This window comes from Lagenorhynchus albirostris, chromosome 15, assembly GCF_949774975.1.
Source record: "Lagenorhynchus albirostris chromosome 15, mLagAlb1.1, whole genome shotgun sequence".
Taxonomy (NCBI): Eukaryota; Metazoa; Chordata; class Mammalia; order Artiodactyla; family Delphinidae; genus Lagenorhynchus; species Lagenorhynchus albirostris.
In genome coordinates, this window is record NC_083109.1 from 43,825,381 (window position 1) to 43,836,582 (window position 11,202).

General features: G+C 47.3%; 1 protein-coding gene across 8 annotated transcripts in view; it reads left to right on the plus strand.

The window, feature by feature from the left end:
- APMAP (adipocyte plasma membrane associated protein) overlaps positions 1-11,202 on the plus strand; it is a 98,153-nt gene that overhangs the window by 15,985 nt on the left and 70,966 nt on the right. For 6 of the 8 annotated variants that reach the window (XR_009535291.1, XM_060123086.1, XM_060123087.1 and 3 more), the window contains exons 4-9: positions 4,157-4,249; positions 5,517-5,633; positions 6,760-6,934; positions 7,394-7,528; positions 7,948-8,140; positions 10,979-11,107. Coding sequence is in view for 7 of the 8 variants with exons in the window: in XM_060123086.1 (XP_059979069.1) it covers positions 4,157-4,249; positions 5,517-5,633; positions 6,760-6,934; positions 7,394-7,528; positions 7,948-8,140; positions 10,979-11,107 (842 nt within the window). In the remaining variant the exon portion in view is untranslated. Of the gene's footprint in view, positions 1-4,156; positions 4,250-5,516; positions 5,634-6,759; positions 6,935-7,393; positions 7,529-7,947; positions 8,141-10,978; positions 11,195-11,202 lie in introns of those variants that run through there. The other 2 variants (XM_060123085.1, XM_060123090.1) reach the window with 2 other exon arrangements.

Consider the following 11,202-nt stretch of genomic DNA (forward strand, 5'->3'; position numbering starts at 1 on the left):
TGCCTTCATTATTGTAGCTTTATAGTAAGTCTTGAAGTCAGGTAGTGTCAGTCCTCCAGCTTTTTGTGTTGGCTATTCTGGATCTTTTGCTTCTCCATATAAGCATTAGAATCATTTGGTGGATATCTACAAAATAGCTGCTTGGGATTGCTTTGAATCTATAGATCAAGATGGGAAGAACCTCTTGACAATGTTGAATCTTCCAATCCATGAACATGGAATATCTCTCCTTTTATTTAGTTCTTTGATTTCTGTTATCAGAGTTCCATGGTTTTCCTCATCTAGATCTTGTACATATTTTGTTATATTTAAACCAAATACTTCATTCTTTTGGAAGCTAGTGTAAATGGTATTCTGATTTTAATTTCAAATTTCACTTGTTCATTGCTGGTATGTAGGAAACTGATTGACTTTTGTATATTATCTTTGTATCCTGCAACCTTGCTATAATTGCTTATTAGTTCCAGGAGGTTTTTTTGTTATTGTTGATCCTTTGGGATTTTCGACATAGACAATCATGTCATCTACAAGTGAAGATAGTTTTATTTCCTCCTTCCCCATAAGTATACCTTTTATGTCCTTTTCTGGTCTTATTGCTTTAGCTAGAACTTTCAGTCCAGTATTGTAAAGGAGTTATGAGAGCAGACATCCTTGCTTTGTTCCTGATTTTAGTGGGAAAGCGTCTAGTTTTCACCATTAAGTATGATGTTAACTGTAGGTTTTTTGTAGATATTCTTTATCAAGTTGAGGAAGTTCCCCTCTACTCCTAATTTGCTAAAAGTTTTTATCATGAAATGAGTGTTGGGTTTTTGTCAATGCTTTTTCTGCATCTGTTGATATGTTCATGTAGTTTTTCTTTACTCTGTTGATATTGTGGATTACTTAACCGATTTTCAAATGCTAAACTAGCCTCGCGTACTTGGGATAAATCCCACTTTGTTGGGGTGTATAATTCTTTTTATACATTGTTGGATTTGATTTGCTAATATTTTCTTGAGGATTTTTGCATCTTTGTACATGAGAGATGTTGGTCTGTAGTTTTCTTTTTTTTTTTTTAATTTATTTTAATTTATTTTTGGCTGCGTTGGGTCTTCGTTGCTGCGCGAGGGCTTTCTCTAGTTGCGGTGAGTGGGGGCTACTCTTCATTGCAGTGCGCGGGCTTCTCATTGCGGTGGCTTCTCTTGTTGCGGAGCACGGGCTCTAGGTGTGCAGGCTTCAGTAGTTGTGGCACGTGGGCTCAGTAGTTGTGGCTCACGAGCTCTAGAGCACAGGCTCAGTAGTTGTGGCACATGGGCTTAGTTGCTCCACGGCATGTGGGATCTTCCTGGACCAGGGCTCGAACCCGTGTCCCCTGCATTGGCAGGCAGATTCTTAACCACTGCGCCACCAGGGAAGTCCGGTCTGTAGTTTTCTTGAAGTGACTTTGTCTGGTTTTGGTATTAGGGTGATGCTGGCTTCATAGAATGAGTTAAGAAGTATTTCCTCTGCTTCTATTTTCTGGAAGAGATTATAGAAAATTGGTATCATTTCTTCCTTAAATGTTTAATAGAATTCATCAGTGAACCCATCTCAGTCTGGTACTCTTTTGGAAGGTTATTAATTATTGATTCATTTCCTCAATAGATACAGACCTATTCAGATTGTCTCTTTTCTTCTTGTGTGAGTTTTGGCAGATTGTGTCTTTCAAGGAATTGGACCGTTTCATCTACATTATCAAATTTGTGGACATAGAGTTGTTCATAGTGTTCCTTTATTATCCTTTTAATGTCCATGGGGTCTATAGTGATGTTCTCGCTTTCATTTCTGATATTGGTAATTTCTATCTTTTCTCTTTTGTTAGCCTGGCTAGAGGATTATTTATTGGGTTGGCCAAAAAGTGTATTTGGGTTTTCCGTAGCATCTTACGGAAAAACCCAAACGAACTTTTGGGCCAAACCAGTATTTTATTGATCTTTTCAAAGAACCAGCTTTTGTTTTGGTGATTTTTCTCTATTGATTTCCTGTTTTCAATTTCATTGATATCTGCTCTAATTTTTATTATTTCTTTCTTCTGCTTACCTGGGGTTTCATTTGCTCTTCTTTTTCTAGTTTCCTGAGATGGAAACTTAGATGATTGATTTTAGGTCTTTTTTCTTTTCTAATATATGCCTTTGATGCTACAACTTTCTTTCTAAGCACTGATTTCTCTGCAGCCAGAAAATTTTTATAAGTTGTATTTTCATTTTAATTTAGTTCAACATGTTTTCTAATTTCTCTTGAGGTTTCTTCTTTGAATTATGTGTTATTTAGAAGTGCACGTTGTTTAATCTCCAAGTATTTTGTGATTTTCCAGCTCTCTTTCTGTTATTGATTTCTAGTTTAATTTCATTTCGGTCTGAGAGCAGACGTTGTATGATTTTTATTCTTTTAAATTTGTTAAGGTGTGTGTTGTGGCCCAGAATATGGTCTGTCTTGGTGAATGTTCCATGTGAACTTGAGAAAAATATATATTCTGCTGTTGTTTGGATGAGGTAGTTGATATCCAGTTAGTCAGTGATGCTGTTGAGTTCAACTGTGTCTTTACTAATTTTATGTCTGCAGGATCTTTCCATTTCTTTTTTATTTTTTTATATCGAAGTATAGTTGATTTTCAATGTTGTGTTAATTTCTGCTGTACAGCAAAGTGACTCAGTTACACATATGTATACGTTCTTTTTCATATTCTTTTTCATTATGGGTTATCCCAGGACATTGAATATAGTTCCCTGTGCTGTACAGTCAGACCTTGTTGTCCATCAGTATCTGTCCATTTCTGAGAGAGGTATGCTGAGGTCTCCTCCCCTAATCATGGATTCATCTGCTTCCTTGCAGTTCTGTCAGTTTTGCCTCATGTATTTTGATGATTGTTTTTAGGCACATACATGTTAAGGACTGTTATGTCTTCTCTACAGTTGACCCTTTGTCATTACGTGGAGGCCTTCTTTATCCCTGATTGTGTTCCTAGGTTTGCAGCTGCTCTGAGATTAATAGAACTACTCCAGCTTTCTTTTGATTAGTGTTAGTGTAGTATATCTTTCTCTGTCCCTTCATTTTTAATCTATATGTGTCTGTATATCTAAAGAGGGTTTCTTGTAGACTGCATATAGTTGGGTCTTGTTTTTTGATACACTCTGACAGTCTCTGTTTTTTAATTGGGGTTTTTATACCATTGATGTTGAAAATGATAATTGATATACAGTTGACCCTTGAACAAGTCGGGTTTGAACTGCGTGGGTCCACTTACACGTGGATTTTTTTTCCAGTAAATACATTCTGCAGCACTACTCGATCCACAGTTGCTTAAATCCACGGGTGCAGAACCTTGTGATGCAGAACCTCTTGAATGCAGAACCTGGAGGATGTGAGGGCTGACCATAAAGTTATACACAGGCTTTCGACAGTGCACGGGGTGACAGTTGACACCCCTAACTCCCAGGTTGTTCAAGGGTTAACTGTAGTTGGATTTCTATTTCCCATATTTGTTACTGTTTTCTGTTCATTGCCTTTGTTTTTTTATTTCTTATTTTCTCTTCCACTCTCCTTCTGACTTTCTAGTTTCAGCTGAACATTTATGATTCTATTTTCTCTCCTTTCTTCGCATATCAGTTATACTTATTTTAAAAACTTTTTTTAGTGGTTGCCCTAGAGTTTGCAATATACATTTAAAAATATGGAGCATTTCATGAATTTTCACATCATCTTTGTGGTTCCAGTTCTCGTGTATGTGCTGCTGAAGTGAGCACTTAATTTTACACCGAGGGCCTTCCTAGCAGTTCTTCCCCTTTGGTTGGGTGTAATCGGCTTCAGCAGCAGACACTGACATGAAGCAGACGTGAACAGCCCGAGGGTCCCCGCTTCTTTGAGGGTAGAAAATCCTGTTTTTATCCCTGACTGGTGTCTGCTGTGCCCTGGATCCAGCCTCGGGGTCACGACCATGCTGTCTGAGTCCCCCGTGGGGTTTATCGCTGCACGTGTTAAGACTTTTGTCCCCAGACACCACTTGCCTTCATCTTCAAAACTGCCGTTTCCTCTCTGGAGATAAAAAGCACAGACTGGCCGCCTCTGTTGTAGAAGGTTGTGAGAGCACAGTTTTTAGGCTAACCCAGTAATACCCTTATTCCCTCCTGTCTTTAAACAGATGTAATGTTCACTGGTACAGCAGATGGCCGAGTCGTAAAACTTGAAAACGGTGAAGTAGAGACCATCGCCCGGTTTGGCTCAGGCCCATGCAGTAAGTCAGTGACCCCTGACGTGTGTCTCTTCCAGGCACCCAGGAGGGTGCCAGAAGGAGCTGTCTTCCCCAGAAGTCGGGTTCTTGGAGGAGGAGAGCCTGACGGCCCAGCTAGAGGCTGCCTGGGCTCCTCATTTGCCACCTGTGCTTGCAGTTTCCCATCCAGCTGTGGCCGTGGCCCTGCCGGGCCCCCACACCCCAGAGCTGCTGCAGGAGGTGCTGGGCTTTGTTCCTCACGTGCTGGAGCGCATTCCTGTACTAGCCCCTCAGGAACCTCAGCCCTGCATCCAGAGTGAAATACCCTTAGGTCACTCAGCTGTTAGAAACTCACTGTTTAAAAACTGGTAGCTCCCAGACTTATTTTTTTAAGAGCTAGAATGTTTTTCTAAAAATGATGCATTTTTATGGTGAAATGCAAACAACGCAGAGAAGAAAGTAAAAATCACTTCAGAGTCTTCTCAGATGTAACTGTTAACAATTTAATGAATAACTTTTCAGATTTCTTTCTGTTCATGGATACTCACACCCACACATGGTTTTATGTGATGGAATCATACTCTACATTTGGGTATTTAACCTGCTTTTTCCCGCTCCGTATTTTGCCTGTAAGTGCCTCTGCAGTAAGTGCCCTGCAGTATACACCTTGAGGAGCACACCCTGCAGTAAGCACCCTGCGGTGAGCACCCTATAGTAAGCACCCTGCGGTGAGCACCCTATAGTAAGCACTCTGCGGTAAGTGCCCTGCAGTGAGTGCCCAGCAATAAATATGCTCCGCCACGGGTTTAAAAAGAGTATAGGTAGCAGAACAGGAGAGTGGATCTCAGCAGTAAAATAGGAGCTTTCCCTTTATGACGGAAGGAGGGACCCTGCCATGTCCCTGGATGGGCATAGCATTCAGGTCCAGCTGTTGGGCCTAAATCCCACTCCTGAGGTTCTGGGGGATTTGGGAGTGGGGCCTGTGTCTGCTGACGTCCCTGAGTTAACTGTTTGAGTCTCAGGATGCTGATGTGAACTTGATTCTTGGGTATCAGTTGCTGTGCTTATGTCCACATCCAGATTCTCGGGTGGTCCCTCTAGACATGCTGGACAATTGTCCTAAGCTCTAGGGGGGCTGGAACATGGGGGGCCGAGTCTGTCTCTGAAGCCATGGTCTGTTTTGTTCTCTACAGCATGATGCAGGTTTAGGACGGGGTGGAGGAAGTGTTTGGACACTGAGGGGCCACAAATCTTGGACCAGCCACTGATTCCTGTCTGTTTGTTTCCCTAGAAACCCGAGATGATGAGCCTGCTTGTGGGAGACCCCTGGGCATCCGGGCCGGGCCCAACGGGACCCTTTTTGTGGCTGATGCATACAAAGGGCTATTTGAAGTAAATCCCTGGAAACGTAAGTGACAGTAACTTGTTTCCTTCTATGATGATTGCTGATCTTTTAAACAGTATGTGCATTTATTTATAAATGGATTTAGTAGAATTTGTTCAGTACAGTCTACTGGAGACCCTGATGTTTTTCTTATTCACTGAATGGAACTGAAAATATTACCTGCAGATACCAGCCAGTATTCACACCGTGTGGCTCCTCACTTACGCCTGCTTCTGGCCCATTCCCTCCTTTCCCCTGGCCTTTGTGTTTGAGCCACAGAATCTCAGAAGGACTCATGTTGAGGATGTTACGCTCCTCTTCCTGTCTTTACTTCTCTGTATTTCTCTGCATCTGGTCTTGCTGTTTGTTTTCTGCCTCTCTGTCTTTTCCTTCCTCCAGTTCCTTCTCCTCTTTCTCTCCCCTGACTGAGCACGATGTCACCTCGATCAGTGCCACAGTATTGCTGTGTGTGCTTCAGCGGGAGGTTCATGCTGAGGGAGGAGTTGCCATCGTGGGTGGTGCACCGGGCCCCTGGGCGGCCCCCGCTCTGCTGGGTGCTGGCTGTGTGAGAGTTACTCAGCCTCTCTGTGCCTGCTTTCCTCACCCACGGGGCAGGGTTGACGGGAGTGCCTGCCTTGCGCGATAGTTGTGGGAGGTTTAAATGGGATTATATGTGGGAAGCGCTGAGCGCTCCTTGAACGTTTGTGCTACAATCTAAAAAGATTTACTATGATTTCTGCCTTTTAAATTTAAAAGCAGATGAGGTGAACATTCTATATTTCTCTCAAGCAGACAAATAGAAAATTGCCTTTTTAACCTAAGATTCTTACCAGATTTTTAAGTCAGTTGGTCTTGATAAAAGGAGTTCCTCATCCTTAGAGGGGGGATTCTGCCTTTAGTGGAGCTGGTCTAAAAAAATTCATCACCTAATAGAAAGAAAGGAAAACACTGATTTTTACTGTAAGAAGGAATAAATCTTCTGTCAGGACACGGAGAAGCTCATTTAGTTTTTCCTTGTAAATCAGTTAGGCCGATTGATATTTTGAAATTATTGAGTTACACGTTCTTAGAATACAAGCAAGTCTCTCCCCTTCGTTCTTCTTTCTTTCTTCCCTTCTTTCCTTTTCTTCCTCCCCCCGCCTTCCCTCAGGTGAAGTAAAACTGCTGCTGTCCTCCGAGACACCCATTGAGGGGAGGAAAATGTCCTTTGTGAATGATCTTACAGTAACTCGGGACGGGAGGAAGATTTATTTTACGGATTCTAGCAGCAAATGGCAAAGACGAGATTATCTGCTGCTGGTGATGGAGGGGACAGATGATGGTCGGTGAGTGTTCCTTCTGGATCTTCTCCTCAGGGAGGCCGTAGACAGGCAGGGTGACTTCGCAGAGCTTACTACATCCAGGAATTGTTGGGGTGTTTCTGAGCATAGTACTCAGCTTTTAAGGGAGGATCTTACTGTCTCCTGGAAACAGGTGGCGGACACAATGAAACAGCGAGATGTTCTCACTTTCTTCTTTGGAGAAATGAAGGTAGAATGGCCAGGCTGTCTGAGGGTGTGGTCTCGCAGCGGGGGGAGACCTCACAGGCGACCTCTGAAGGGGACTCCTGTGAGGCTGCAGCCACGGTGGCCCTCCCTGGTGCTGAACCAGTGCTCAGGTCCGCGAGAGAGCTGACCGTGGGCTTGTCTGGAGGAGGGTGCCTGAGGGCCCAGACCGGGAGCAGGGCTCTAGCCCAGCAGGGGCCCCCAGACACCCCATGTGACCTCCGCTGTTGGCTCCCGCAGCCTGCTGGAGTACGACACTGAGACCAAGGAGGTAAAGGTTTTGCTGGACCACTTGCGGTTTCCCAACGGGGTACAGCTCTCACCTGCGGAGGACTTTGTCCTGGTGGCGGAATTGACCATGGCGAGGATCAGGAGGTGCGTGAGCTGATGTCAAGTCCACCGAGCTGTGGGCCGGGCGGCTGTGAGGTGTCAGCTGCAGAGCCTGGGACGCAGCGGGTGCCTGTCCTGTGTGATGAGAGAGTCATCTTCCCTCTCCCTTCCTCAGCCTTCTTGCGCGTCATGGGCTGGGAGAGTCTTGATGGAATGCTGGCTGTGATCCCGGCCCTTTTCCCTGCTGGTGGGCCTGGTCCGGCCCTGCTTCCCGCACCTGCTTCTTGTTGGGTGGGCCCAGGGCTCTGAGGGCTTCTTGGAGCAGCCGTGCCATCGTTTGTGATGGACGGGTTTACAGTTGTATCCATTTGGTTATTGGGACCAAGACCAATTTGGTGTTTGGCTAAAATTTTTCCTTCAGTTTGGGGGCTGCCACTCATTGCCTGCTTGGGCGAATTTTTCAGGTTCTACGTGTCTGGCCTGATGAAGGGAGGGGCCGACCTGTTTGTGGAGAACTTGCCTGGATTCCCAGACAACATCCGAGCCAGCAGCTCCGGGGGTTACTGGGTCGGCATGTCGACCATTCGCTCCAATCCTGGGTTTTCCATGTTGGATTTCTTATCTGAGAGACCGTATCTTAAAAGAATGATTTTTAAGGTAACTATGAGAACTATTGATTTCAAAAAACAAAATGAAAATGCATCTAATTATGGGTTTTTTGACCTTTATGGAAGCTCTGAAAATTCTAGTTCTGCTTATAGTATTTGGTGCTTTTAACGACTTCTTTAAAACATATTTTATTCTTTGCCTTGTAACGTAAATGTAAACATCTGAGCCCTCTGAGTTTTTTCTCTTGGTTTCCTTGTCTGGGTATTTTTATCGTCACCCTCCCCGTTGTGACCTGTTGGGCCTCTAGCCCTGCCTCTTGCTCTCCGCTCTCCCCGAGACCCCGTCCTCAGCAAGCTCAGCTCTTCCTTGAGTGGTTGCAGGTGCCCCTTCCTCCCGCCCCGCTTCCTCCTGCCTCCTCGGAGCCTCATCACCCCCTTCATGGGATTTCGCCCATGTCCTTAGTTGCAAATACTAAACTATTTGAGCCTTAAGGTCCTGGAAGGTGCTGGGCAGCAGTTGCTGAGTCTGTGCGGCACGTAGCCCTGTGTCTGGGCCCTGCCAAGGGCTGTGGGCACCTTCTCAGTGAGGCTGGCCCATGGCCTTCAGTGTTGTTCCAAGTTCGGCAGGTCACTGTTCAGAAATGACGCATCGTCGGCTGCAGAGTTACATCTGTTCGCTGGGACCTGGAGGGCGCAGAATGGCAGTGTGCAAGGAGAAGGATCTTGAGGAAGGCCTGACCAGCTGTGGGGCCCTGGGCAGGGGGTGTGGTCTCTCTGCCTCAGTTTCTCCATCTGTCAAGTGGGAAGAATAATAGCACTTCATTAGGTGATGGAAAAATTTAATGAGAATATGCAGATGATGCCCTTAGCTGAGTATAGTGAGTGCTTGAAGCTGGTACCATCAGAGGATGTGCTCTGTCCGTGGTGATCGCATCTCCCCCCTGGTTGATAGGCTGCATCTCTGCACCATCAGAGCAGGTGCTTCTTCTGTTGAGTTCTCTCCGTTATCCTCAGCGCCTAGAACAGTGTCTGCATCAGGAGCCAAGACCGTGTGTGAGAAAGGGCCAGCGGGGTGGGCGTGTTCCCGGACATGGGCGTCCTGGGTAGGAGTGGCCCGGCGTCGTCATGTGGCTGGGAGATAGATGGTGGGTCTGGGGCAGGTGGGAGGTGGGAGGTGGGAGAGGACCACAGGCCTTGCAGACTTGAAAAGGAGGTTAGATTTTCTTCAGAATGTTGTTGAAGTCTTTGAGGATTTTCTTTTTTTAGTTTTGAGGCAACATCAGACCTAAAAAGCAGCAGGAAGGGAACAGAGGATGTCTTTCCCTCAGCTGTTTGCAGGCAGGTGGCTGACCTGTCGCCCCCGGATGCTCCAAGCGCTGTTCCTATAGCAGGGATGACTCCCTTGGGATAGGATGTCCCGCGGATACGGGTGACCCTCCGGTGCACAGACCCAGCTCAGGCTCGTCAGTGGCCCAGGGCTGTCCTTTGTAATGGGACTGTGCCCAGGATCGGGCTGGCTTAGTCGCCACCTCTCCTTGTCCCCTTCAGCCTGGAGCGGCTCCCAGGCCTGACCTTCAGGATCCCAGGTCAGCTCTGCTGCAGAATGTCCCTGCCTCGGGCTGCCTGGTGTTTCTCATGGTCAGGTTCAGGCTGTGCCTCTCCAGTGCCCTCAGCGTGACCTGTCGGGAGGTGCGTGGTGTCCACTTGTCCCTGCAGTGCCCGTCACCTCATCCAGTGGTGGGTGCCGGGTTTCTGCTGTGAAGTTACTCTTCATCATTTGTAATTAATAAGTATTTTGTGGGGATAGTTAGTAAGTGTCATTATGATCTCGGGGTTGATGGTTTCATCAGTGATTATGATCTGTTAACCATCGTTGCTTACTTTGACGCTCACACTGTCCGGCTGTGGCCAGTGGGAGCCCCTTCCGTATGGCCCCTTGACCTTTGCATGTGTCCCAGTCGTTCTTGGAGTAGTTCCTGCTTCCTGGCCCCGCACATTGTTCAGGCTCCTCTTGTTCTTTCCCTGCCCGGCTCTGGGATCAGCCGTTTGTCAGGGAGCCCGGCTTCTCCTAGAGGGGACAGGTGCTAAGTGTGCTTACTGACGGGGGGTCGCTGCTCCCAGGCCCTCGTGACAGAGCTGGGTATGTATGCACACGTGTTCGTGCACAGACCCTCACACCTACATTTATGTATCTTCATCTGTTTCTTTAAATTGAAAACCGTAAGTAAGGCTGTATCTCTGCTTCCGGTCCCATACCACAGGATTTATGCCAGTTTTCTTACTGTCTGTGTTTGTACTTCCCTTCTCTAAGGTGAGAAACCCGGGTCTCATGCTCCTTCATACCTATGCGATCAGATTGCCCAGTTGTCCCTGTCTAGCCATTGTCCCGTCACGTGGCCTCAGCTGTCCTGTGGCCCCAGCATCACATGGCCCCGGCTAGGGCTCTAGCACCCATGCCAGCCCTTTTCCCTCCTCCCAGCCGTGTGCAGGGGCCTTACCTCGTAAGGGCTCATGGCCTGTGCCAGGTCACCCTGCTGCAGGACACCATCTCCCCTGCTTGGGCCCTGACACCCTGCTTGGAGCCACGGCCCTCTCTCTTCTCCAGCGTGGACTCTCCCTGCTCAGACTGACTCTCTGGTCTGGGCCACCCCTGCACGCACCTACCCTGCTTGGCTCCACAAGCTACTTCTTGACTGAATTGTTCAGGTGTGGGGTGTGCCGGTATTTTAAAAAGGCAGCTGCAGTGCCGTGTGGAAGCGAGCCGGTGGGGAGGTGGGGGGCAGGGTGGGTGGGACGTGCCCAGCAGTTGACAAGAGCCACAGTGCCCGGCCTGCAGGACTCCACGTGGCCCGTGTCACGCTCTCCTCTCACTGTGCTTCCCTTTCAGCTGTTCAGCCAGGAGACGGTGATGAAGTTCGTGCCGCGGTACAGCCTCGTCCTGGAGCTCAGTGACAGCGGGGCCTTCCGGAGGAGCCTGCACGACCCTGATGGGCAGGTGGCTGCTTACGTGAGCGAGGTGCACGAGCACGACGGGCACCTGTACCTGGGCTCCTTTAGGTCCCCTTTCCTCTGCAGACTACGCCTGCAGTCTGCTTAGGCCCGTCGTTGCCC